Source organism: Carassius carassius, chromosome 18, assembly GCF_963082965.1.
Source record: "Carassius carassius chromosome 18, fCarCar2.1, whole genome shotgun sequence".
Classification (NCBI taxonomy): domain Eukaryota; kingdom Metazoa; phylum Chordata; class Actinopteri; order Cypriniformes; family Cyprinidae; genus Carassius; species Carassius carassius.
Window position 1 is genome coordinate 28,327,914 of NC_081772.1, and position 25,793 is coordinate 28,353,706.

A 25,793-nucleotide genomic window follows, 5' to 3' on the forward strand; every position below is an offset into this window, starting at 1 on the left:
AATCTCTTTCCCCAATAATGTAAGAGCATGACTGAAAGCAAACAGAATGTGTTTCTGCATTCCAGTGAATTGATTTTTAATAGTTTTTCTATTAAAATGTGGCAAAAAGACATCTTTGCCATCAGAGATGCATCTTGTTGTTCTGTGTTCATTTCCATTCTGCTGTGCTGTGTCTCATATTTCAAACAAAAAAAGGTAATAAAATGGAGAACCATAAGATTTTATTTTTACGTAATCTATAAACTCATTTTTTATTGTATTTTTTCCCAATCACAAAATTAAGTTATCATCCCAATTCAGATAGCATTCGAAAGCTTAAACACTCAAAATTCATCCTGTGACATCAGACATGGAAATGATACTTTAAATCCTTTCATCGTGCTCAAAAGTGTCAAATTACAACATTTCCTACAATATTTTCCAAACTTTTCTAATCTTGACATAATACATATTATTGGAATGGCCTGAGTCTGCTGACAATGCTGCTGGCAAATGTGATAGGAGTAATACTGTGACAAAAATGTATAAAAAATTTTTTGACAGGAAAATACATTTTTTGTTTTTTTGGTATGGTGCATAAAATCTCACAGGAACCTTAATATTTGTGATAACAACTTCAAATTTGGAACATAGCTACACACATGGCTTTGGTTTCACAGAAAATTTAGATTTCAAAATATTCTGTAAAATATTTATTTTATATTGTATTGACAGTTAATAGGTTAAGGTATTTAATTATTAGTGTAATTAGTGTAAAAACGTGCCGTTGTCATTTGCCGTTAAAACCCCCGATTCATTCTCTTATCCACAGACAGCATTCAGTATTTTCTTTATAACTGCCAAGCTTAAAGTAAAATTATGTTACAAAACAGACATATTTCGGTAACACTTTATTTTAAGGTGTCCTTGTTACACATTACATGTAATTACTATAATAACAATTAATTATGCATAATAACATGCAAGTAACCCTAATCCTATCCCTATAGTAAGTAAGTACATATAGTTAATTAATATTACTCAGTACTTAAATGTATAATTACACTGTAACAAGGACACCTTAAAATAAAGCGTAACCCACATTTCTTTAAGATAAAAAAAGTTGGTCTTTCAAAGTCCCTGACATTACACAAAATAAAGGTTCCTCATCTTGGGTGAGATAAATACATGTTTATTTATTTTTTTCTTTCATTTTTTGGGTGAAACATAACCTGGACTTGTTCTTGGGATGGGATTTAAACACGGAAACAAAAACAATAGCGTTTTTACACAAAAGTCCTTGCAGAAGGGTCAGCACTCCCCCTCTGGACCGCCTGCATTTCAAAGATAAGAGTGGACAGAGTGGACAGATGGGTTGAGAGAGGCGTAAATGAGGAACGCAAGAGAACTCACACTTTATGCTCCGCTACATTTCTTCTGAGAGAAATGTCAAGCCGCACATAATCAAAGCCACCAGTCTGTTCGGGAACGGGCCTCACAAATCAGATTTTGGTGCATATTATGAGCTGCAAAAGTAGCAACTCGAAAAGTTGCTATTGCTGCAGCCACCTGCGCGTGACTCAGAGCTGAATGTTTTATAATCGCTCACACATACTTAAAGATAAAGACAGACACACCGGAGAAATCCTCCTGGATGTCTCTGTCTCCGTGTGAGTTGTGGGAAGTTTGTATGGATGTGTACTGTTGTTTAGAATTGATTTGAGCGTAGCGGATGCAGTTGCCATGGTGACAGTGACTCACCCCTCCCCGCCGACTTTGGTGATCTTGAGTCTGAAATCGACCGAGTTGTGGCTGGGCGGCTTCCACTTCAGAATGTCATCACATCTGCCCGGCTTATATTTCTACAGGGACAACACAAACACAGAGACCAACTCACTTTATGACATAAAGCAAACAATGCAGCAGAAAAACAACACTCCTTTATTAGCTATAAAAATAATCAACAGTAACATATCACCAATTTGTAGGGCCCCCTGAAAACAATGAGACCCAAAACTAGACCTCATGCATCAGCGTTTATATCTTGGCATAAAAAAGACACCCTTCAGTCTTTTTGCTGTGAAATTTTAAATGATTTTTAAAAAGTAAGCATAACTTTAATACTGTTAATAATATTTCAAGATGAACACTAAGTGGAAGGAGTGAGACGACTTATGTTTACTTGATTATGCATGCACCATCTCTCAATCAAGATTGTATTGCATTTCATTGTGTTATGCATTTCACTGCTCCTCAAATATTTTTTGATCATCTTTCTAGATTTTAGTCATATGGTGTAGACCTGGTGGGCTACCAAAACTGTACAGAGGGGTGAGTGCATCTAGACCAATCAGTAAACATTTGTCTGTGATGTACAGTAAATGAGATGTAAGTCAGTTAAAGTATGATCACAGTAAAGCAGCAGCTCTGTCATGAGGACGTCTTGTTATCTGTGTGAATCCACAACCAACATATGTGCTGTCTTTCAGTGTGTTAGGTGGCTTAATAAAATACTTAATAGGTAATATACTTAATAATAATAATAATAACAATACATTTTGTGTGTCCTGAATGAATTTAGTTTGGCCAGAGTGAAAATTCAGAAAAAGAGGGAATACATTCTTGAGTCAGTACAGTAAGATTATAATTAGAACCGTATGTAAAAGAAAAGAAAAGGAAAAAGGGAAAACAAGTTCAATACAAATAGACATACAAAATAGGTTTAAACAGGTAAAAGAAACACATTAATATGTGACTACATTCATTATACTTTCATGTCGATGTTCTGGACGTAATGAATCAAATCCAGAAGGAAGACAAAAATGAGGCAAAGCAACAGATGTGTCGCCATGAAACAGGATTTGAGCCTCTAAAAGGTTCAGTGTAAGATTGGGGATGAAAGTATGGCTGTTACAGGTCAGAGTATCCAAACAACCCTCTCACTTTCCAGCGTACTGCTCTTCTGCAATAATCAAAGCTGTTTACCAGCGGCAACACTAATGATGAGGAGAGGATACAAACACCAGTCCCTAGTAACTGGAAGAGCATCATCTCTCACAATTACAGCAACATGTGGATATTACATTTCCAAGCGGCCTGAAAAGAACTTCATATAAATGGAAAATTACTGAAAGCTGATTAGTCAATACAGATTTCCAGACATTATAGACATTATAATGTACAATAGAGTAAATTAAAGGAATGATTCACCCAAAAATGAAAAATTGCTTTCTTCAATTAAAAAATCGGGGTAGAAGTATGCACAGATCAAGCACTGTTTACAACAGTCCAAAACCGTTTTTTGATGTGAGTAACAACGGGATGGGTGTTTGGGAGGAAGCTTTTCTCTTCTCCAGAAGTTAACTGATGGACTGGAGTGCTGTGATTACTTGTTGATTCTTGTGAGGTTTTATCAGCTGTTTGGACTTTTATTCTGATGGCACCCATTCACTGCAGAGCATCCTTTGGTGAGCAAGAGATGTAGTTATTTCTGTAAATCTGTTCCTATGAAGAAACAAACTCATCTACATCTTGAATGACCTGAGGTTGAGTCATTTTTTTTTATCAGATTTTCCCTTTCGGGTGAACTACTTCTTTGAGTGAATAAAGTTTAATTCTGCTGCAAAACAATTCCCTTCAATACTGAACATATTCGCAAAAAAGAATGACCTCTCTCACCTTTTTGCTTTAAATGCATGTCAGCAAAACCGTCAATTAGTAAAGTTTACAAAGTGTGGGCATAAAGGGGTAAAGTGGTCTGGAATAAACTCTTCAATTCATCTTTTAAACAGGACATTTGAGACAGGCTGGGAAGAGAGGTGCTGCAATAATGTCAAATATGTACAAATAAATAAATAATATTAATGCGTTTTTGAAACAATCAATCATGAAAACATATTCTAGTCAACTCCAAAATCCAAACCAAGACTTTGTAAAACAGAAAAATAGGACCCCTTTAACAACCATTGTTTTTCTCATCCACATCTACAGACTGTTCAAATGAACATCTAATCCCATGAGTGTTTCATGTTACTGGGTTTGTAAATGAAGCTACAGCACAGCAGTTTCAGTTTTTATTTCTCAACTGTTTAGATGCATACATTTTCAGGTCTGCACTGGGTGCTTTGAGAGAGAGAGAGAGAGAGAGAGAGAGAGAGAGAGAGAGAGAGAGAGAGAAGTGCTCACCCAGGACAGAGCAGTAATGCTGTCAATAGCTGGAAGCATAGAGCCCACACAGTAAAATCACTATAAGATGCAGGAATACAGAAATGCTGTCAGATTTATTTATTTATTTATTCCTAATAGCTTTGTTCACCCCACTGCAGATACTGAGGTGAGATGAAAGAGGAAGTGATGACGTGTTTATGGGATATATATGCGAGACACATCCTCAACATGCCAAAGGTGAAAACTAGCTCACGGAAAGAAGTGCACGAAGTCGTTTCCATCGGAACACTACTGTTATTATCATTTATTCAGTGTTATTATTAGATAATCAGATTTCTTTTTAAAGTAACTAGTAAAGTAACTAGTTATTTAATGCAATATTAAATAATGAATCTATTATTTAGTAGATTAAGAAAGTTTATCTCTAAAAACAGAGTAAACTTTAGTTACCTACACGATGTGTATTTGATAGGAATTAAAACATGTAGAAGGATTAGTATTGCTGCTTTCCATAGAAATCAGTGTGTATTTAACAAACTATACGTCTTTTTTGCTAGTACTTAATTTTAATGTTTATTTAAATGTCTGTATATATAAAGCACATAGCACACCTCTCTGGCTCAGCACAACATGTCAAAGGGTAAAATCAATTATAATATAACATTTTACCTAGCTAGTTTTAGATGAAAGTCATCTGTGTTAAATATTCCTAGGTATATATTTTTTCAATAAAAATAAGCTTCTGTTTCATAAACTTGGTTTCCACCTTAGGTTAGAGGGTCTCTGCTATATTATGTTCCAATATCATTCTGCCTCAATTAACTACAGTAATTATAGAGTTTAGGTGTAGCCTAAAGATGACTTACTGCTGTGTTTAATCATTTTGGTGTTGTTAAAATGACATTCTGTTCCATAAATGCATTGTCTGCTGGTTTATTTAGCTACTTTTCCCAACACTACATTAAGGTTGATGATACACTGAGACAGTGAGACAACAATCTGGTTTCCCGTTGGCGGCAACATTGCTCAAAAAGTTGCCCCGTCTATTATCATCAGACTAAGACTTTGAATGTTAAAGTGCAAATAAACACCTGACAACTCTTGTGGGTTTACTACTGTTACAATTAAAAATCACAGAAGGGTGAAAACATGCCTGGTATTACACTGGTATGATGTAAGCAAAACCGCTTCAACAAATAAAAAATATATTGGGTGTGTTAGATTTATAGTGTGCTAATAATCAAGCATTGACAATAATCAGTCATACTGGCGACACCGAGGGGCCCACCAAATTAAATTCTGCTCAGGGCCCCATTAAGGGTTGTACTGGCACTTTGACTTTCAAAAGTAACTTTCTCCAACACTGACTATAAGTGCCTCAGCCTTATTTTACAAAAAATATTAGTTTTAGACATTTTTTGCCTTTACATTGACAAATTTTGATGAGAGAAAGGAAGCGATGGGAAAGAATAGAGGGGAAAGGGATTGGTAAAAGACCTCTAGCTAGGACTTGGGTCACCTGAAGAAGAACACTGATGGAATGTTGCCATTCAAATACATAAGTTTGGTGAATAAAGGCTCAGTGAAGGGTCAAACTGAGGTTATCCTCTAAAACGTTCAAAAACTTTTACAGTACAATCAGTCAAGGATGAACACACGCTCAGTTGAAGATAAATCAAAAGCATTAATTTGAAAGCACTTGAGTTATGCAAAAGATTGTCAGCCTTGAAAATGTAACTCATTTTTGCTGAAAGTGAAAGGCGTCTGGAACAGTAATGCTTTTATGAGGATTGAGTTACTGCTGCAGCTCAAATGCCTGAAGGTTTAGCATTTGAACACTGTTATTGTATTAAAGCATGACAGACCAAGGTCAGACTGTTGCAAATCTTCGTATGGGTTGTCAAAACATTTTGAAAGTCAGATTGTGTTCCTTAATCAAATCAAATCATTGAGTTGCACAGTTATTTAGTCATGCGGTCGGAACACAAAGAGCATCGTTAGTCCTTGATGGAGTCAAACACAATGAATGCAGAGGTGAAAATCAATCAAGAGCGCCACACAAACCCAAAGCATCACCATGGAAACAACTGTTAGCATTCCTTCATGCCAGACTAACCTGTTTACCTGGAACTTTTCACTTCAATCTAATGCATGATGAAGCTGTATGCTTTGTCTGTTAGCATCCACAAGCTTTCAAGCCCAGCAAACTCTTACTATTCAATTATACTGAGGCTCTACCATTTGCATTTGATCATTAGAAGACGGACATGGACAAATGTGAAGGAGTGTGGGAGACTGTCTAGAATAATCCCACCATCTGTCTTGGAGATGAACATTTCTGAAACCGTGCCCTTTCTTAGTTTCCAGTGTCAAGTAATTAGCTTGTCTTTACTAAAAACGGAAATGTGGCATGACACGACTCAATCACAGCCAATGGGAACACAGATGATGTGTAGATTACAGCTTTGCAGAGTCACATTTTGGATGAATGTGATTTCCTGGCAGGCCACAGAAGTCGAAAACCAAGTGCCTAAACAAAATATCCTGTTGCTCATCTCAGATGGTCAGGACAAAAACTCTGATTTAACATGAAAGAGCTTTTACCACTTGTCAAATCTTTGCTTCACACCTGTTTAGGACACAGTCTGACAGTGTCTCCTTCTGGTCCCACAAAGCCATGGCATTCACAACAGAGTCAGGTGTAAGAATGATCATCCGAGAAAACAACTTCTAGCAGCAGTGTAGGATTCCAGGACAGTTGTCGCTTCAGTTTTTCGGCCCTTTTGATTAAAATATATAAGCAACTCTGATACTGAAAAGGGCCATATATCAAACACTCACAAAACAATTTCCAGTGAAATGGCACTCTAACTAATGTTAGTTAATGTACTGGGAATCTTCAGAAGGATTTCCGATGTCTAGGAACAACACAAACTTTGACAGGCTTTAGCGCATTTATTCATTGACCTGGAAATGTGTAAGGACTTGTGTTGATTGGTTCTGATGCATTTGACATGAAAGCTCAGGAAAAGTCATTTCAATAAAATGAACTGGTGAGGAATTTCTGAATATGTTTTGCACATTACAAAGAACTCTCATTTCCAAAGCTCAAGGAAAATTGTGCTCCACATAATATGATGTATTTAAGATACCGTTAACATTATGTAGTTTCAGTTGTTTTCATAATAATAGAATTATCCATAATCTAGGGTTAACATGTTTTGAAAGCACAATGACAAAGCTCTAAGCTGAATGGCTGAATGACTAAAACAGTCTCAGAAGGAAACAAATGCAGTGTGGGACATTTCGCAAAGGGCCTTGTATAATGCAACACTGACAAGATTACACAGCCTCTAAATTCATCCCTTCTAAAGTTCTGCCACTACAGCCATCAAAGTCATCTTTGTTAACATTAGTCAATAAAAATACAATGGTAACACTTTACAATAAGGATCTGTTAGTTAATGTTAGTTAATGTACTGTATTAACTAACATGACCAAACAATGAACAATACATTTGTTACAGTATTTATTAATCTTTGTTAACTAATGTTAACAAGCTCAACTTTTGATTTAACTAAGATTAATAAATGCTGTAGAAGTATTGTTCATTCTTAGTTCAAGTTTACTAAAGTAGTTAAATATGTTTTTCAGTCATGAAACTCTTCCGAGAGGCAGACTGGTTTACTCAAAGTCAATTGCTCATCCAATCATTTGTTAGTTCATTCCTATCTACATAACCTATTTATTCCTGACTTGTATCGAATCAGTCATTGCCCCATTGGATTTCGCTAACCCTCCACCTTCCCCAGCACCACCTGTCTAGATCTGCTCGGGGGTTTTCCTTGTTTTACTTAAAGCAGTCTAATTCAAGTCACTATTTCACGTGCACTTTAGATGTATCCTATGTATCTAGTCTGCCAAGACCCAGCCTATGCACATTTCATGCTTACTAATAAATGCTGGTAAAACTGAGATGTCATGATTGAACTAAAGATAACTAATGAACCTTAACTAATGAACTAATGTACATCATTAGTTCATGTTAGCTCAGGTCCATTAAATAGGATTCACTGATACAACATTTGATTTTAAAGGAGCATTGCGTAGGTTCTGAAATGTCTAACCGTTACTGACACCAGTGGCCGTTAGAGGATCTGCAGCCAGTCTCATGCTCATTCTCAGTGCGCATGCTATTTTTTTTAATTACGAGGAGTGTCCGTGGGTGTCTGAATTGTGCTGGAGGCTGGTCGCTTCTTTCCATCCGCAGAGTCCATATGAAAACACTATTGCCGCTGCTTACTATAATGGCTGGCGTGCTGTACGGTTGTAAGCCCAAGTAGACGAGAACGCGCATGACGTCACATTTTGTGAATTTTCGCGCCAATTCGGGCCCAACTCCTCCACACACAATTGAGCCTACAGGCTGATGGAGCAACCGTGGTGGACAGTCGAGGTGTCATTCTTTTTTTTACATCATGGTTGGCTTATACATGTACAAATGAAAACTCTATCTTAAAGATTTTTTTTAAGTAAAAATCTCCACATAGCTCCTTTAATAATGTATTAGTAAATGTTGAAATTAACAGATGGTCTTAACAAAAACAAAAATGCTCATTAATTTTTTCTAGCCATAGGTGGTGTTTATGGAATGGCATGTCCCTGGTAATGCTTCTATACAAAGCGACACTGACTAATTTATAAGGCATTATAGTCAGGCAGTTGTGGCCTAATGGTGAGACAGTTGGACTCCTCAATTCTCAGTACCTACAGAAAATGTAGGTGGGGGTGGGAATGAACAGCACTTCCACCTTCGACACCCACAACTGAGGCGCCCTTGAGCAGGGCATCTAAGCCTATATTGCTCCCCAGGTGCAGCAGCAGCAAAAAAATAAAAATAAAATAATAAAAAAAGGCTGCTCCAGGTTTTGTTCACAGTATGTGTGTGTCTGCGTTGTTCACTACTCACTGCTGTGTGCGCGCTTGAATGGGTTAAATGCAGAGCACAAATTCTTAGTATGGGTCATTATACTTGGCTACACAACACTTCACTTTTAATAAAATAAAAAATAGCCATCAAACATTTTCTGAAGACAATTCTGAAGCTCATACTTAAAGACTAAAAATAAACAGAGTTTAAAGTCTACAATAAATAAAAACTGACACTACTTAATGCACATTGCTAGTCTTGAGGTAAACAATTAATCTGTTCAAGTTAATCTTTTTAGTTTTAGTAATCTTTAATCAAAATCTGGAATGCCATTGCTTCTCTGATGACGTCAGTTTGACGGCTCAGGCAGAATATCCTTAACCACATCCAACCAACCATTAGATTGCTGCAAGCGAGAGATGGTGAGGAGGATTGCTGAAATAAAACCCCACCCTCTATTCAATAATCTGCTTCAGTTGGAAATACGTCACAATACGGAAGTAAAGTCAGCAGCAACTTCCAGTTCAGGTGGACTTTAAGACTTTACCCTGCCTTAAATTTCATTATTGAAGAGATATGCTTAACATCGAACACATGTCTAATGTATATACACGTAGGACGCGTGTCTGGTAGAAATGGCCCTAAATTGGCCTTATTTTGCAAGGCTTCCTTAACACCAACCACTCCTTTAGTCATTCAGACAGACATCCTACTGACTAGTAGATCTACAACTGTGCAGTTTTGCATATCACTATGCTGTAATAATACAGTAATATCTGTTTGTAAATATAAAAAAAGTAAGTAAATTTTATTTATATATCACATTTAAACACAGCGTAGCTGACCAAAGTGCTGAACAGAGTATTAAAAAATAAATAAATAAATAAATATAAAATAAGAATAAAACAACATGGAAGACAATATACTAAAAACACAGTACTAAGATTAGATTAAAACGCCTGTGAGAAAATATATGTTTTCAGCCTCTTTTTAAAAATGATAATAGAAGGTGCTAGATGAATATCCAGTGGCAGCTGATTCCATAAGCGAGGGACAGCAACTGAAAAAGCTCTGTCGCCCTTGGTTTTTAAACGTGATCGAGGGACATATAAAAGATACTGATCAGCAGACCTTAAGGATCTACTAGATGAATGTGGGATAATACGATCTTTTAAATAAGAGGGGGCTTGATCATTAAGAGCGTTAAAAACAAACAAAAGAATTTTAAACTGAATTCTGAAATGGACTGGGAGCCAATGGAGCGATGTTAAGATCGGGGTGACATGGTCAAATTTCTTTGCTCTGGTTAACATCCTTGCAGCTGCATTTTGAACAATCTGGAGGCGAGGAATGGTTGACTGAAGAAGGCCTAAATACAAGGAGTTGCAATAATCTAAACGTGATGTGATAAAAGCATGAATGACCTTCTCCAAATCTTGAAACGACAAGAATGATTTAAGTTTAGAAATAATCCGTAGCTGATAAAAACTATTTTTAACAACCAAATTTATTTGCTTGGTTAAGCATAATTCAGAGTCCAAGATGACACCTAGGTTCCTGACCTGAGAAGAAACTGAGGGGAAATGATTGCCAAGTTCCTTAATAAGCCCGTTTCTCAATTTCGGCGGACCAAAACAATAATTTCAGTTTTAGCTTCATTTATTTGGAGAAAGTTATTTTTTAACCATTTCTTGACATCATCAAGACAGTCCAACAACTGTTGAATGGAATCAGCAGCTTTCAATGATGAAAAAATGTGTTTGACCAACTCTTTTGACCTCATTCTTAATGACATTTAGAGGACAAGAGCATGTGAATACATGACAGGTCACAGACCGGCAAAAAGACAGCACAGCCTTTACCTCCATACTGACTGATATCAAACGCCACAGGCAAAAGTTGATATTAAGCACATCTATCTCTGTCAGAGATATTCAATTACTACAGGGCAATTTCCTTATGCACACTGGTTGTCTGATCATGTAATTAAGTTATTTATCTGATATACCGTTTTCATAAAACAAACGATGAGGACCTGATCATGAATTTTTTCATTGTGACACTAATTTTATAGTATTTTTGCTTTCATTTTAAAAGCTCAATGTAACCTTGACCCCATGTGAAACGCCAATTCAACAAAATATCCCGTGACTTTGTTCTCTCAGTGAGTATTAAAGTCAACACATGATGCCATTCGCAATCCATGTTACTTCCCTAATGTGATGGATAACAGGAGGTGTAAGGCAGGACTTGAATTTGTCCATGGGGAACTGAGGTGAATGGAAGCCATCCCTAAATCTTCATTTGGCCTTTAGTCAACATTATTCATAGATTATTATAGATGGTTTTGGCCAAATGGAAAGTTGTCCTCCTCCTAATAAACAAGGTAATAAAAGAACTCATTCGCCTCTGAGTAAATGCCAGTTGTGATCTGCACTCTGTTAGTCAGTACATACATGTTTCCTTTTCAGACATCAAAGATATAGTAGCACCTGATGGCTGATGTGCTGTGTGTGTGTGTGTATGTGTGTAAGAGCAGCTCAGGTGCTGAAGTAACCTGGCACACATCAAAGATAGAAAGATCAAAACCGACTTAGTTTAGCTTCTTTAGTGTGTGTGCAACAGTGTGTTTCTACAACCTAAATGAGACTCATTGGCATTTTGCTGAAAATGTCATTAATAGCAAAGGAGATGTGTGATGGGTTGGTGTGTGGAGGGGTTATTATAAACTCTCTGTAAACACAGCTGTCACTTTCTTATTGTCTCTCTGTGCATGTTTTAGAGGAGAAGCAAGCAGAGGGTTGGCTGAAGAAAATTGATCGATCAGGCCTCTCAGGGAAGTTTGAAGCATGGCTTTATCATCATGGCCTGCTCTCCAGACTGATGTGGCTGATGACAGTGTACGAGGTCCCACTTACAGCAGTGGAAGGAATGGAATGTAAGATCAACTCACATCCCCAGGTCCCTCCAGGCTTCAAATCAGTCAGACTGTACATCAGATCTGGGCAATTATATCTACCCCTCTCTTCCCTGGATGAGGAGTTCCAAGTAGCAAGTGAAGGGTGGCCATGACCATACTGGACTCAAGAGACAGTAAGGACAGAGAAGCTGGTATAAAAACCAGGTCAGGATAAAAGTGGGAGGCCTCAGCATCTCTGGCCCTAGCATAAGGGAACTTAAAACTCAAAGACATAATCGGAGCACTATGTACAGGAAGGTAAGGCCTGGCAATGACCCACTTCCAAGAGTGGGGGAATGTGGAGAGGATAGCCATGGTCTAAGCTGAAGTAAGGGGTCTAGAGGAAGAGTAAAGGAAAGCAAAGGTTGCAGGGCTAGGATTCCAGGGAGCCTGGGCAAGGTGGGATCTCCCCAAGAGGAAGGTGACATGGGCTGACCTTTGGATGCTTGAGCCATTTCGGTTCTCTTTCTTGCTAAGGGTCATCTATGACACCCTTCCAACCCTTGTGATTCTATACAGATGGGGGTGGGGGGATGAAGGACGACCCAATATTTTGCTCTATGGGCAAAAAGGAACGCTGGCACACATGTAAGACAGCGCTTGCCCAGTGCAGATAAAGATGACACCATGACAACGTACTGACTGTGCTAGCTGACATCTTAGAGCAGGAGAGGAACAGGAAATGGCAACATAAGAGCAGGCCGCCATATGGTATAACATTAGTCATGGAGGGGACAAAGCCACCAAGGCTTAATAAATCCAGGGTTAGCCTCCTGCAGTCTGCCCAAGCATGGGAGCTTAGGGTAGACTTGAAGATAAGGTTTCATTTCCCAGATGTCGTCCATACTACCTTAAGACCTGATGCAGTCCTCTTCTCCGCAGATGAAAAGAAGATAATCCTAGTGGAGCTTACAGTGCTGTGGTAAGAGGGGTGGGAGGAGGCATTTGAAAAGAAGTCTGAACACTATAAAGACCTGGTGCAGGACTGCAGGGACAAAGGCTGGCAGGTATTGTTGTACCCAGTTGAGGTGGGATGCAGAGGCTTCCCAGCCCAGTCAGCCTGGAAGCTGATGACAGATGTTGGACTGAGGGGGGCTGAAAGAAAGAAGGCATTGCATGACTTGGGGAGGCAGCAGAGAGAGCCTCTTGTTGGATTTGGAGCAGGAGGGAGGAGTTGAGCTGGCAGCCAGGAAGGAGTGAGTAGTGGCTGGCCACCACTGCTGACCCGCCACCAGGAGACTGTTATGGTTACAGAGAAGCATCCAAAGATGTATGTTACCACTGAACAATTCACGTGACATCAGATTAACATGATTTTGCTTTGTCCTTTGTCTTGGATTTCTTCTTTCACAGAGATCATTGCAACAAATTCTAAGATTATATTCACTACAAAGGTTTTATACAGTGCAGCCTTACAATTTGGCAAAATAAAGCTGTCTTAGGAGGCAGCAAAATTAAGTTGCCTTTTATTTTGGACCAAAACTCAAGAGAAAGCTCACTAAATTGCAAAACTGTGTACAGACTGAAAGGAAAAATTGCAGAACTAATTCTTTACCTAACATGGAATGACCAGATGGACTGGATATTGTTCAGCATCAAAGAGGGAAGTCTGTCATGGCTCTTCTATCAGTGGGTGCACATAAAGGCAAAATAAAGAAAGGGCTGAATGGGCCTATCTTTTTGAAATACTAAAGAGATTTGGATCTGGTGTAATGGCTTGCTCTATAAAAATCCTATAGCTTCCAGGCTGATAAACAGCATGGTGTCAACGTTGTTTAACATTTCCAGAGACAGGGCTCCTCTGTATAACTGCCACTGAACCTTTTTTAGAGCATAAAATAGCCTTTGTGCTATTGATGTCTTACTTTATCTAAACTGTCTTGACACATTTAATCATGCTTTACTAAGTCTTATTGACACATTTAGGAAAAGATCAGGCTGCGAGATTAATAAGCCTCATGGTACTTTGTCACCCATATAGAATTACTACCGTATTTTTCGGACTATAAGTCTCACCTGAGTATAAGTCTTAACATTGTAATGTCTTAATAAAGAATCAAATTTGAGAATTTAGATCTAAGCTGCTGTAACATACCTTTCATAACACAATTTTGAAAAGAACAACATTTATTTGAAATCTACATTTTCTGACACAATGTAAAAGTCTTTACTGACAATTTTGGCATATGGGAACTGAATTTTTTTAATGGCTGCACTGCCCATTTTATCAGGGATTCTTTAGGTTTTAAGGAGGTAAATTTAAGACTCTTTAAGACCAAGCAAAGAAAATTTAAGTCATTAAATTGAATGGAAACATAAGACATCAGTATGTACTCTGAACATAGATTGTGTAAGTCTTAAATTATCAGCACTTCAATGTTTGAAAATACAGCTTCCAACAGATCTCCATAACCTTTTAATTTATTTTACAGTAAATAAGTAAATAAATAAATAAAACCCCTTGTTTTCCAGTGCAAATGTCTAAAGAGTTTTAAATCAAGATACACTTACTTGAGAAGCAGAACTGTCTGAGAATTATTATTCTTATTCTTTTTCTTAAACAAGAACACATATCTTCCAATTGGCTCAAAAAAAGTCGTCTTAATTCAAAGGCAAAGCTAATTTTCAATTGTTCTTGTTTTAAGTATAAACTCACTTTATATGTTCTTCAAATGTATCTGAACTTAAGGAAGCTTTTGTTGTTTTTGCCATGTATGCAACATTGAATGCCATGACTTTATGAATTCAAGACTTTTTAGCTGTTTTTAGGCCTTAATTTGTAGAAGGATGAATTAAATTGACTTTGTAAGACCCACAGAAACCCTGTTTATCGAAAGAGGAACAATAGGTGTATTAGTTAATCGTTATTTTCATTTTTCTGACTGTTACGTTTCTTGTAAATAAATGTCTCAGCCTCAACATTCAGTGACTGTTTGAAACTACTTTTTGTTAAACTTATTTAAGACTTTATAAAAAGAAAGGACTTTTTTGTAGCACATATGTATATGCTATTTGTGCATTCATAATTCACATTTACTTCACAGAAAACAAAAAAGTCTGTTATTGGCTGAGCATTTTGTCTACATTTGAGCAGCTAGTAGTCTCATAAAGACTCAATAATAGTTTAGTTTTCAGCTTGATAGCATTCATGTGCATACACCGTATAATACCACATTAACCATGGATTATTACTGGCATAAACCTAAATGGTTATGATGGAGCCTGAATGAACCTAAAACAAATGCTCTTATTTACTCTTCAGCTCACTGCAGGTAATTATTTTGCAGCAACGTTACATCCAGCCTCCATTTCCATAAACCTGAATTTGAATTCACAGTGCTTTTCTCTTCTAGCGGTTTGTATTTGTGTCAGACTCACCCCTATTGGCTGGAAGATAAGACCATCGACTTCATGGCTAACCTGCGAGGTGAAACTGCCCTCCAGGAGCTGTGAACAAAGCAAAAGACAATGAGAATATATAATGTGTATACAGTACAAAGAACATGTAGCCTATAGGCAGAGGCACTCTATATTAGGGAACATATTCACTAAATAAGAGTTTTCCCTCAGGAATCTCCTAATTTGCTGTTTATTAATAGTTAGTAAAGTAGGGATATTTAAGGGGTTTAAAATATGGTCATGCAGATTAAAACATAAATATGTGCTTTATAAGAACTAATAAACAGCCAATTTTCTTGAAATAAACAGGCTAATAAGCAACTAGTTAATAGTAAATATTGTTCCTTAATCTGAAGTGTTACCAAAAAATGTAAATCAGGACTACAGTTGTGTTCAAAATTATTCAACCCCCTAGAGACTGCAGTACTTTAAAAATACAAGCTTTTCTGAAGATCCAGGATATAATAAAACTTGCATCTATAACAGTTCATTGGCATATTAAAAGTGATATTGTCAATATATAATGTAATATATTTGAGTTATAAGATTTTTTAATAATACTGCTATGTCATAATTATTCAACACCTATTCAACATTGCTGTTTTTAAATCACTTATTTGCCTGGTGGGGAATAAAACCGTCTCAAAACACAATTAAGCCTTTAGAAACTCTATTAAAAACAGAATTAGCTTGAGCTGTTACACATACAGTTAGTTTGGCCCATGCATGTATTGAAGTTGAGTAGCAAAAATGTCAGATCTCACAAAAGCTAAAGAGAATAAATATCGTAGTACTTTAGAAAGGCTAAGGCTATATGATGATTTCCAAGACATTGAAATCTTCCTAGAGACACAGCTCTCGGCCATATTCCTTAGCTTAAAGTGTGTTTTACCAGAAAATCTTTGAGGTTGTGGAAGAAAAAGCACAATATCATAAAATGTTTAATCAGAGCAACTGAGAAGAAACCTGCAATGTACAGCCAAAGACTTGCAAGATGACCCGATGAAAGGAGGAAAACAATTTCAATGCAGTGTGTAAGAAAAACACTAGACGAGTATGGCCTTCATGTTGAGACATCTTGATAAATACCACTCTTGATCAAGAAGAACAAAAAGCCAACTTGAACTTGATAAAATTCATTTGTGTGGACCTGTGGAGCTCTGGAGGAATGTTTTATGGAGTGATGTGACTAAACTGGAACTTTTTGGACCCATGGATCAGCGGTATGTCTGCTACAAAAAAAGGCAAAGCTCATAAGCAGAAGAACACCATCTCCATCATCAAACTTGGAGGTGGATCAGTCCTGTTATGGGGTTTCTTTACTGTAGAAGGAAGTGGAAATCATGACTGTATGAAGGACATCATGGATTCTTTAAAGTGTCAGGCCATTTTGACAAGAATTGTGATGCCTTCGGTGCAAAAACTGAAGCTGATGATCAATGGACTTTCCTGCAGGCCAGTCATACCAAAGTACACATCCAAATCTACTACTGCTTGGTTCAGGGATCAGTCATAGAATGTACTTGAGTGACCTGTTCAGTCTCCAGGCTTAATTCTCATTTCAAATATCTGGTTGAATTTGAAGAAAGCAGTGGCAATGTGAAAACCAAAGATTATCAGTGATCTGAAAGCTTTTTCAGGTGTGGAATGGGCCAAAACTGTAGTAGAGAGGTGACAGAAGCTTCTAAACACTTACAGACAGCGTTTATAGGTAATTTTAAAGAATAAAAGATTCTGCACAAACATGAATGTTTAGAGCCAATTCGAATTTTATCATGATTCATCAATGTTCCATTCTCAGAATCACTCAAAAGTGTATTAACAAACTTTCTCTAATACTTTACTGATGCCTTTGTTAAATTGATTTCATAAAATGTTATCCTCCACAGCAAATTGTCTTGCAAGTCAAGGGGGTTGAATACATTTGAACACAACTGTATATGCCCCACTAGGAATCAAGTAGATTAAAAGGGTCTGGTGAGTGGTTTCAAAGGTGCAGCAAGTAATTATAGACACAAAGACAAACACATAATTTAACCTTTGATATAATGTGCACTGATGAATCAACAATAACACAAGAAAACACACATAAGAAAGTAAACAGAGTCCGTTTTTATGTCACGTTGACTTTGCGGAACATCTTTGAGAAATTGCAACCAATATCATAAGTAAACACCGCATTATAATAGTGAAGTCTACAGAAATGCATATCTCAAACAGAAAGTACAAAAAAAGCCCTGGCGGGGATCTTGTTTTCTCATTTTAGAGCAGCTGCTGTAAATGAATTCCTTTCTAATAAATGTTTCAAGACCTTGAGCCTGTTTGTGTTTAAACGGATCTCTGTCGTCAATGTTCGCAACAAGCTCTCGCACCCTGATATCCTGCCGAACCGAACACTTTCCAATAGAAAAACTCTCCACTACTTTCATTACTGATAATCTGTCCTCAGCTGGACATGGCACACAATCCACAGGGACTCTGTTATATTAGCGCAGCACACAGGGCTACAGCAGCAGAGTCTTAACAGAGATTTTCTTTCCATGACTCTAATGAAGCACGACCCTCCACTCCACATTAGCTGCTTTATTTTCTCCTTTAATCTCTCAGAAACACGTCTGCACTGCTATTGAAAGAGCCCCGGATGGTGTATTAAAATTCCAGTCAGTCAGGCAGTCTGCAGCAAACCGCATCTTTCAAGCTCTTCATGTGAGCCTCTACCTGCACATCCCCAGTCTGTTCAGAGAGGAGGCCAGTTTCCATATCCCACCCCATTTAGCGAGGACATTACGGCTTAATGAGATCATTAACTCCCGTTAAACTCTTTCAGAGTGGCCAATGAGATTTGTGGAACTGAGGTTGTTTATGTCATCCAATCCTTTGAAATTCCCCTCAGAGATGAGCCTCTTTCTTTTGTTCTCTTTCATTTCATTCTTTTTTGTTTGTTTGTTCACTCACTCCTTATTTTAGATCTTTTTTTTTGTGTTATCTCTTTCGTTCTGTTTCCGCTTGCCCATTTTCTTCCTCTCGTCTTGTTCTTTTCTGTTTTTTTTCTTTCATTCACTCTTTAAATAATTTTTTTCCTGTCGTTTTCTTTCGTTCTGTAATTTTGTTTCAGTTTTTGTTCACTTGTTTTCTTTGATTCTTTTTTCATTCATTCCTGAATCTAATCTATTCTGTTTTGTTCTCTTTCATTAGTTTCTTCTATTTCATTACCTTTCTTTCATTTAATCTCATTCTTTCTCTCATTTCATCTCAAGTCTTCCTTTAAGTCATTGCCATCTTTTATTATTACCTCTTGCTCTTTTTTTGTTCTTTCTCTTTTGTGCATTTTGATTTCTTTCAGTAGTTCTTTCTTTTTCATTAGTATTATCAGGACTTTTCATTTTGTTCTCATTCTGTTCCTTTTTTTTCATTTTATTTCTTTCTTGTTTGTTGTCTTTTTTCATGAACCTTTTATTTTTTCTTTTGTTTTCCTTCCTTAAAAAAAAAATCAAAAACTCTACAGGTTATCGTAAGCCTGTAAAACGACTAAAGGATTTGAGCAGATATACGAACAGCTCAGCTTTTCACGAATTCAGGCGATTACAATTCGGTATTCAATTATTTTTTCGAAGATATAAATACATAACACTATAAATACAAAGCAACATTAAGCTGATGTTGTTTTCAAAACCATCCCTAATGCGAATACTTTAAAGGCCAGTAAATCAGAATATTTATACTATAATATAAAATATACGTCATGTTATTATTAACCTCAATTTTTATTATTGTGATGTAATAAGATTAAAAAAAAAAGTTTGGTAACACTTTATAGCAAGTATACGATATAACAAATATGCAACAAAGCAAAATGCAAAAAGATATCATTATCTGAGCTAATTAAACAAGAATATTTACAGAGACATTTAATGAAGAACTCACTATTTGTACATAGTATTAACAATGTACAGATCAAAATCTATTAATGTTTTGCCTGAAACCCATCTTTCTTCATGAGCTGCACTCGCACACAAACATACCCTGCATCACAATTTGTATTCTAAGCATCCGATCTCAAATCAGTGAAGCATGAAAACAATAAACCGGAGATACCCAGGTGCTCGAGTCATGATGTGCTTCAGAGCTGGCAGACTGCTGTACGACAACCATAGTGCTTCATCAGTTTTTAATTGTTTTTAAATGTCACACAAGTTTAAAGGTTGAGGATAAAACTATTTCATTTTTAATGTGGATAATGTCAGAAGGAAGGTAGGAAGAACTGTGTAGCATCTGAATAATAATAACAACGTATGAAGGATAGGGAAAGTGAATTGAGAAGTATCAGAATGGTAATGTTCACAGGATGATTGACAGGCCAGTTTATGGTCCCATGATGCATATAATTACGCAATCCTCAATTAGTGACTGGATATATGAGTTTTGTTGTGATAAATGGCATTTTAATGTGCTGCCTGGGCTTTAATTTAAAAAAAGCACAAAGGCACACATTTGTACTCGTCAGACGCATGAATACATGACACATACCACAAATCAGTTCACTAATGCACAAATACATACGCCACTTTGTATCTGTAACTGAATGCACAAATAAACGCAGAGTCGTTTGCATTAATTCTCTGTTCAGATTCCATTCTCAAACTCACCTTTTCCCCCATTTCATCTCGAGCTTTCAAAACAGTGTGCATTTCATACATTTATATCATATATTTACATCACCACAGACCACAGCTGATTATCATTCACAAGTTGCCATTTATGACATATCGGTGTCCAGCATATTACTGGCCAGTTCATGTTTGAGGGTCAGTCCTAATGCTGAGGAGGCCGCTGAAGGCTTTCTATCTGATGGAATCGTGAGTGAGTGAATGATCCTCACTGTGGAGATGCCACTCTCCACCGATTACTGATGGGAATCTTTTTCCACTCCTCTATTTTCCTCTTCCTGTCTGCACATCAGATGGCTGGAGACCTCAACAATGACACCCTCTCAGTTCTCAACAGCCTGTCATTATGACTTCATCCTGAAAGACTTCATCCTCAGATCAGACCCCGAACAAGACAAAACAGAGTCACACGCAAACACACCAGACTTATTCATGGCCAACAATGAACAGAGAATGAAATGTGGTTAGGAAACGACTACTGCAGACATGCGGTGAACCTCTTCATGCTTGAAATTTCTGTTAATTTCACAGAAAATGATCCCACTTATCCCTCATAGAGTCGGAGCAGAAGAGCACAGCTCATTGGCTGCTGTTCCTGATACTGAACTGTAAGGGTCTTTGTGTGAGAGCAGGGTTAAGGTCTTTTTGTAGGGTTCATACAATATCTGCCCAATATCATCGGAGAAATGACATTCTGATCACATGTTTTTAAACTTAACTCCACAGAATAAGAATGTATCATAAAAAATAAGGTTTATTAAAGAAGCAATGCAATATATATTAACTACTTCAAATCACCCAATTTTTGTTATTTGTCAAATAAGCTGTATACTTGTATACAGTTTGAATTAAAACAAGCACAAAAATATATTTGGTTTTATGAAGTGATGTGACATACAATCAAGTATGGTGACCCATACTCAGAATTCATGCTCTGCATTTAACCCATCCAAAGTACACACACACACACACACACACACACACACACACACACACACACACACACACACACACGGAGCAGTGGGCAGCCATTTATGCTCCTCAGTCGTGCTTTTGCCGGCCCAAGACTCGAACCCACAACCTTAGGGTTAGGACTCAAACTCTCTAACCACTAGGCCATGACTTCCCCTTTTATGGTATTATAAATATTATATGAAAAGTACATTTACTGTACACTAGTAATATATATTTCTGCCATAATGTTAAACTTTTATTTTGTCGGACTGTAGTGAGGACCTTTGTGTTTCTGTTTGTATATTACACCATGACAGTTCTTCTCAAGTGAATGGTGCTGGTGAAGTGACTCTGAGATCAGTTTGATGTGTTCATGTCCTCATATAGTTAGAGAACACCATGAGCATCATATGTGCTTGAGTGTGTGTAGTAATTATTATTAAGTATTATTGTTGTTGCAAATTGATTTTTTCAACAAATATCAAAAACAATTTATCGCCCATTAGCCACGTGCCCTAGAGTAGAGGACAGATGTGTGTGTTAAATGAGCTGAGTCTTTTCTCCTGGGAAATAAGGCTGGAAATGTTCAATAGTTTTTGCAGCAACAGCTACACCAATTAAAGCTGAAGTCAAGACCAGCCCCAGATCAATATCAGACTCCCTAAGACCATCAACAAAACTAGACTAAAAATTAGGCCATAAATTACTCACCCTCGAGTCATCCTAGGTGAATATGACTTTCAGAAGAATCCAGTCGGAGTTATATACAAAATTGTCTTTGATCTTTCAAGCAGTTTAATGGCACTCAGGGGGTGAACAAAGGCCTTCTGTGGCAAATCGATGCATTTTTGTAAGAATAATCAAGTAATAAGGCCTAAAAAAAATTTTGTTTGGTTCCGGTTTCCGACCGACCCTGTCAATTTATGTGCGACCCAAATTTATTTTATGAGACTGGGGAAGAATGGTCTTTCACACATCGTTAATTAAATTACAGTTTCCTTTAAATGCTGTTTTAAACTTAAGTAATCCGTTAAAAACCATTAAGTATTGCATCAAACCCCTTTAACTGTCAATTCCTAAAGTGAGCTATAACTTAAGGTTTGGAAATCGTAACATTAAGAGAAACACGGGGGGAGGGGGGAGTAAACAATATATCGCGGAACAGAGAGGGCACTGACAACATGCTGACAGACAGGACATTAACATTACCAGCTTACTTTTAATATGAAACAAAGTCTCATTTGGTTATTTCACCTTTCAAATGTGGTCATTTTTTAAAGGAAATGTAAACAATAAATACCGTTTTGTGCCTCTTGAATGTGTCGAACAGATCGCTGTAAGTTAGATCATCAGTTAAAACTAACTGATCGTCTCTTGCTTCTAGTTAATTTATAGCATCAAAATCAAATAAACCACATAAATGAACATAACAAAGAATGTTGTTTGACTACAAAAAGATGTCTGTACACTCCGTTTTTCAAGTTCAAATCCTCCATGTTAATCTACTATGAGATCGCCTGTCAAACTCCCGCGAAGGCTTTTTGTGTGTGTGTGTGCGTTTTGCGTGTCTATGGCAACAACAGACTTTAAACGGGAATAAAAGTACCGGTACACACATTTAAAATCAGCGTGCGTGTGTGTGTGTGTGTGTGTGTGTGTGTGTGTGTAAAACTGCCACTGGAGAAAAAAAATAAATAAATTAAAAAAAAAAAAAATCCCTACCGACCAATGACCTCAACTGACAACCAACCGGAACCAAACTTTTTTTTTTTTTTAGGCCTAATCACTTTAATCTAGCTTTTGCTCACTGTTGTACACTGAAGCAGTTCCAGTCAGATGACGTATGCAGGTCAGCGTTGCGAATGTTGCGGTGAGTCTCGTGAAAACCAACGTTTGTTTAAAGGATCAAAGGAAGCAAAGTTTCCTTACAGTAGCAAAGGAAAACCAGTCTGCTCTTGTCCGCTAGATTGAAGTGATTATTACATTTTAAATATGGTTATTTACTAAAAAAAAGAGCATTGAGTCACTACAGGAGGCCTTTGTTCACTCCCTGGAGTCGTGTGAGACACTTTTTATTAAGGATGGGCACTTTTTGTTTAACTTCTTTTGGACTGATGCACTGCAACACCCGCTGAGTGCCATTAAACAGCTTGAAAGATCAAAGACATCTTTTTATATAACTCTGACTGGATTCATCTGAAAGAAGAAAGTCATGTACACCTAGGATGAGTTGATGTAATTAATGGGCTAATTTTCATTTTTGTGTGAACTAAGACCTCCATCCAGAACTAGACCAAGAGCTGTCAGTCCAAGAACAAGAAATGGGCACAATGTAGAATAAATTGTCAATATACAGAATATATTTGCAGCTTGCAAAACGTCTGTGCGGTAAAAACACCAGCCAGACTAATTATCATCTTCAGCATGTTGGAAATGTTTATCTGTTTGTCCCCGGGCTGAACACAAACATCAGACGAATCTTGCACCTAATCATTTTACAAAGTGACTGTAGCAGAGGAGAATCGCAGGAGATGTGAGGGCCACAGAAGTTTATGGATAAATACCTTGCGTGCAGCGTGGATGTCGAAGAAAGGCTTGTTCCTGACACTGAAGGGCTCCTTGGATTTATCAATTTGGCCCAGCTTTATTTTCTCAAATCGTGGGGAGATGATCTCCTTCTCGATACACAGCAGACGTCTATTAAAGTCACACTGACCCACAGGCTGACCCTGCAAAACAATCCACACAGCCACAATTCACACACAACTCAATTCTACATGACTACTTCCACACTTCAAAGAAATCGATAAAATAACTACTCCAGTTTGTCTTTTCCAGTGGAAGATAACAAGATGTACTTTTAACTCTGTTCTGCAAATTGCTTGTCATTTTATATTAGCATGTCAGTCATTCAGACTTCATGACTGAATAACAATATTACTCATGTATATTAATATATTTGACTGATTCTCTTTTTTGTGCCATAAATAGACGCAATTTAAGTTTTATTGATGCTTTTACACTGTTTCTAGTTTCTGTACTACAGTGTATCTTTAAAATGTCTACATGTGAATGACCTCTATTATAACTGGCTAAACTCTGTGTTTGTGTGTGTGTTATCTATCATGTTGCTTCATACTGAGTAAGTCCTCATGTGTAAATGTGGTTGCGATGACGAATTTCAGAATGAGATTATTATTTTTTTTGTTCTAAACAGGCATGAGGTCTTAATCAGCCACGAGTAAGGCAAGTAACAAGTGACTGGTTTCTTACGATTGCTCTTAAGACAAAACATTTTCAATTCTTGGGTCCAGATTTACTAAACAGGGGCAAATTAACATGAGGGGGCAATCCCATAAAAGCGGTGAAGGGAGTGGAAAGCTGATTTACTGACAATGTGCAAATTAAAGAAACCAGACACAACATCTCACTTCCATAATGACCCTCACAATCTACCTACACTTTATTTTAAGGTGTCCTTGTTACACGTTACATGTACTTTCTATAATAATAACATGCATAATTACATGCAAGTAGCCCTAAGCCAAGCCAAAATCCTAACCCTAACCATATAGTAAGTACATGTAATATTACTCAGTAGAATTAATTGATACATTTTTTAGACTGTTTCAGAAAATAAGCATCCCAACACAATAATAGTTGCATATATTTTCATCAACTCTAGAAAAACCATGTCAAATAGGAATCTCATATTAAATTTGGTAATTGTCACAGATGAACCAGATCTTCACTAAAGCCGCTTCTCCACCTTTGGGTCGAACGGTTCCAGTTATGTTTCCACTTGAGCTTGGTTGTGTTACCAAGACAACAAAAATCTGACACGTTTATATTATTTTCATATTTTCAAAATGATTGGCTTGAGACTGTGTCATTTTGCAAAGCATTTTCGTTGTGAGGAGGAGCAGACAAAAACAGTGATGTTGCTTCTAAGACACTTTAAGTAAAAAACTGGAGTTTATGCCATGAATTCACTGATTTCAATTGAGATACAAGGTAAGGTGGCGTTCCATCAGGCGACTCATCTGCTGACAATTACACAATTTAGGTTTACCACTTGATTTAAACTGGCCTGACTTTTCCCCATTTCCTTTCCATTAAAACGCACGAGCAGCCGTCTCTGTTGTGTGGGTCTCTGGGTGGACTGGGGAGTTTAAATATTAGACTATGTCTACATTGCACAAAAAAACAAAAAAAAACAAATATTCGAATTTGATTTGTTTCCATTAGGTGTGCTAAGGGAACATGTTGAAGGAACAGACGTGGTGTGTATCATGCATCTCTGGAAATAATCCACCTCACTCTCTCTCCATCACGAGCACAGCCGCGTCTCCATGGTAACACCGCCACATTCCGCTCTCTGGTCTCGGATGTATGGCAGCGCTCCGATGGGACCGCCGATCCACCTCACTACGACTGAATCAAAGCTTTACCTCCTTCCTTAATGCCTTAAAGTCAGGGACTCGCTTAACATCTCCAGTGGAATCCACTACAGCTCTCCACAGCCCTTACCGCTCTGAAGGGGCCAGTTCCTGAAATGATTTGTCCTCGTGTAGACAGAAGACTCATGTATTACACCATCACAACACTCCTATCTCTTTGGGAAGCTCCTCTTGGGGGACTTTGACTCATTTGACTGTATTTGATGCTACACAGTCTGTATTTCTACATATAAACAAATGAAGTCCTGCAACTGATGTGTTAATGTGAATGTATGCAC

The 25,793-nt window shown here is 37.4% G+C and overlaps 1 protein-coding gene across 2 annotated transcripts in view; it reads right to left on the reverse strand.

The window, feature by feature from the left end:
- Positions 1–25,793, reverse strand: part of LOC132092777 (mRNA-capping enzyme-like) — a 103,835-nt gene that overhangs the window by 29,170 nt on the left and 48,872 nt on the right. For both annotated transcript variants that reach the window (XM_059499165.1, XM_059499166.1), the window contains exons 11-13: positions 23,620–23,784; positions 15,414–15,482; positions 1,741–1,841 (exon numbers count right to left, since the gene is read on the reverse strand). In XM_059499165.1, coding sequence (XP_059355148.1) covers positions 1,741–1,841; positions 15,414–15,482; positions 23,620–23,784 — 335 coding nt within the window. The remainder of the gene's footprint in view (positions 1–1,740; positions 1,842–15,413; positions 15,483–23,619; positions 23,785–25,793) is intronic.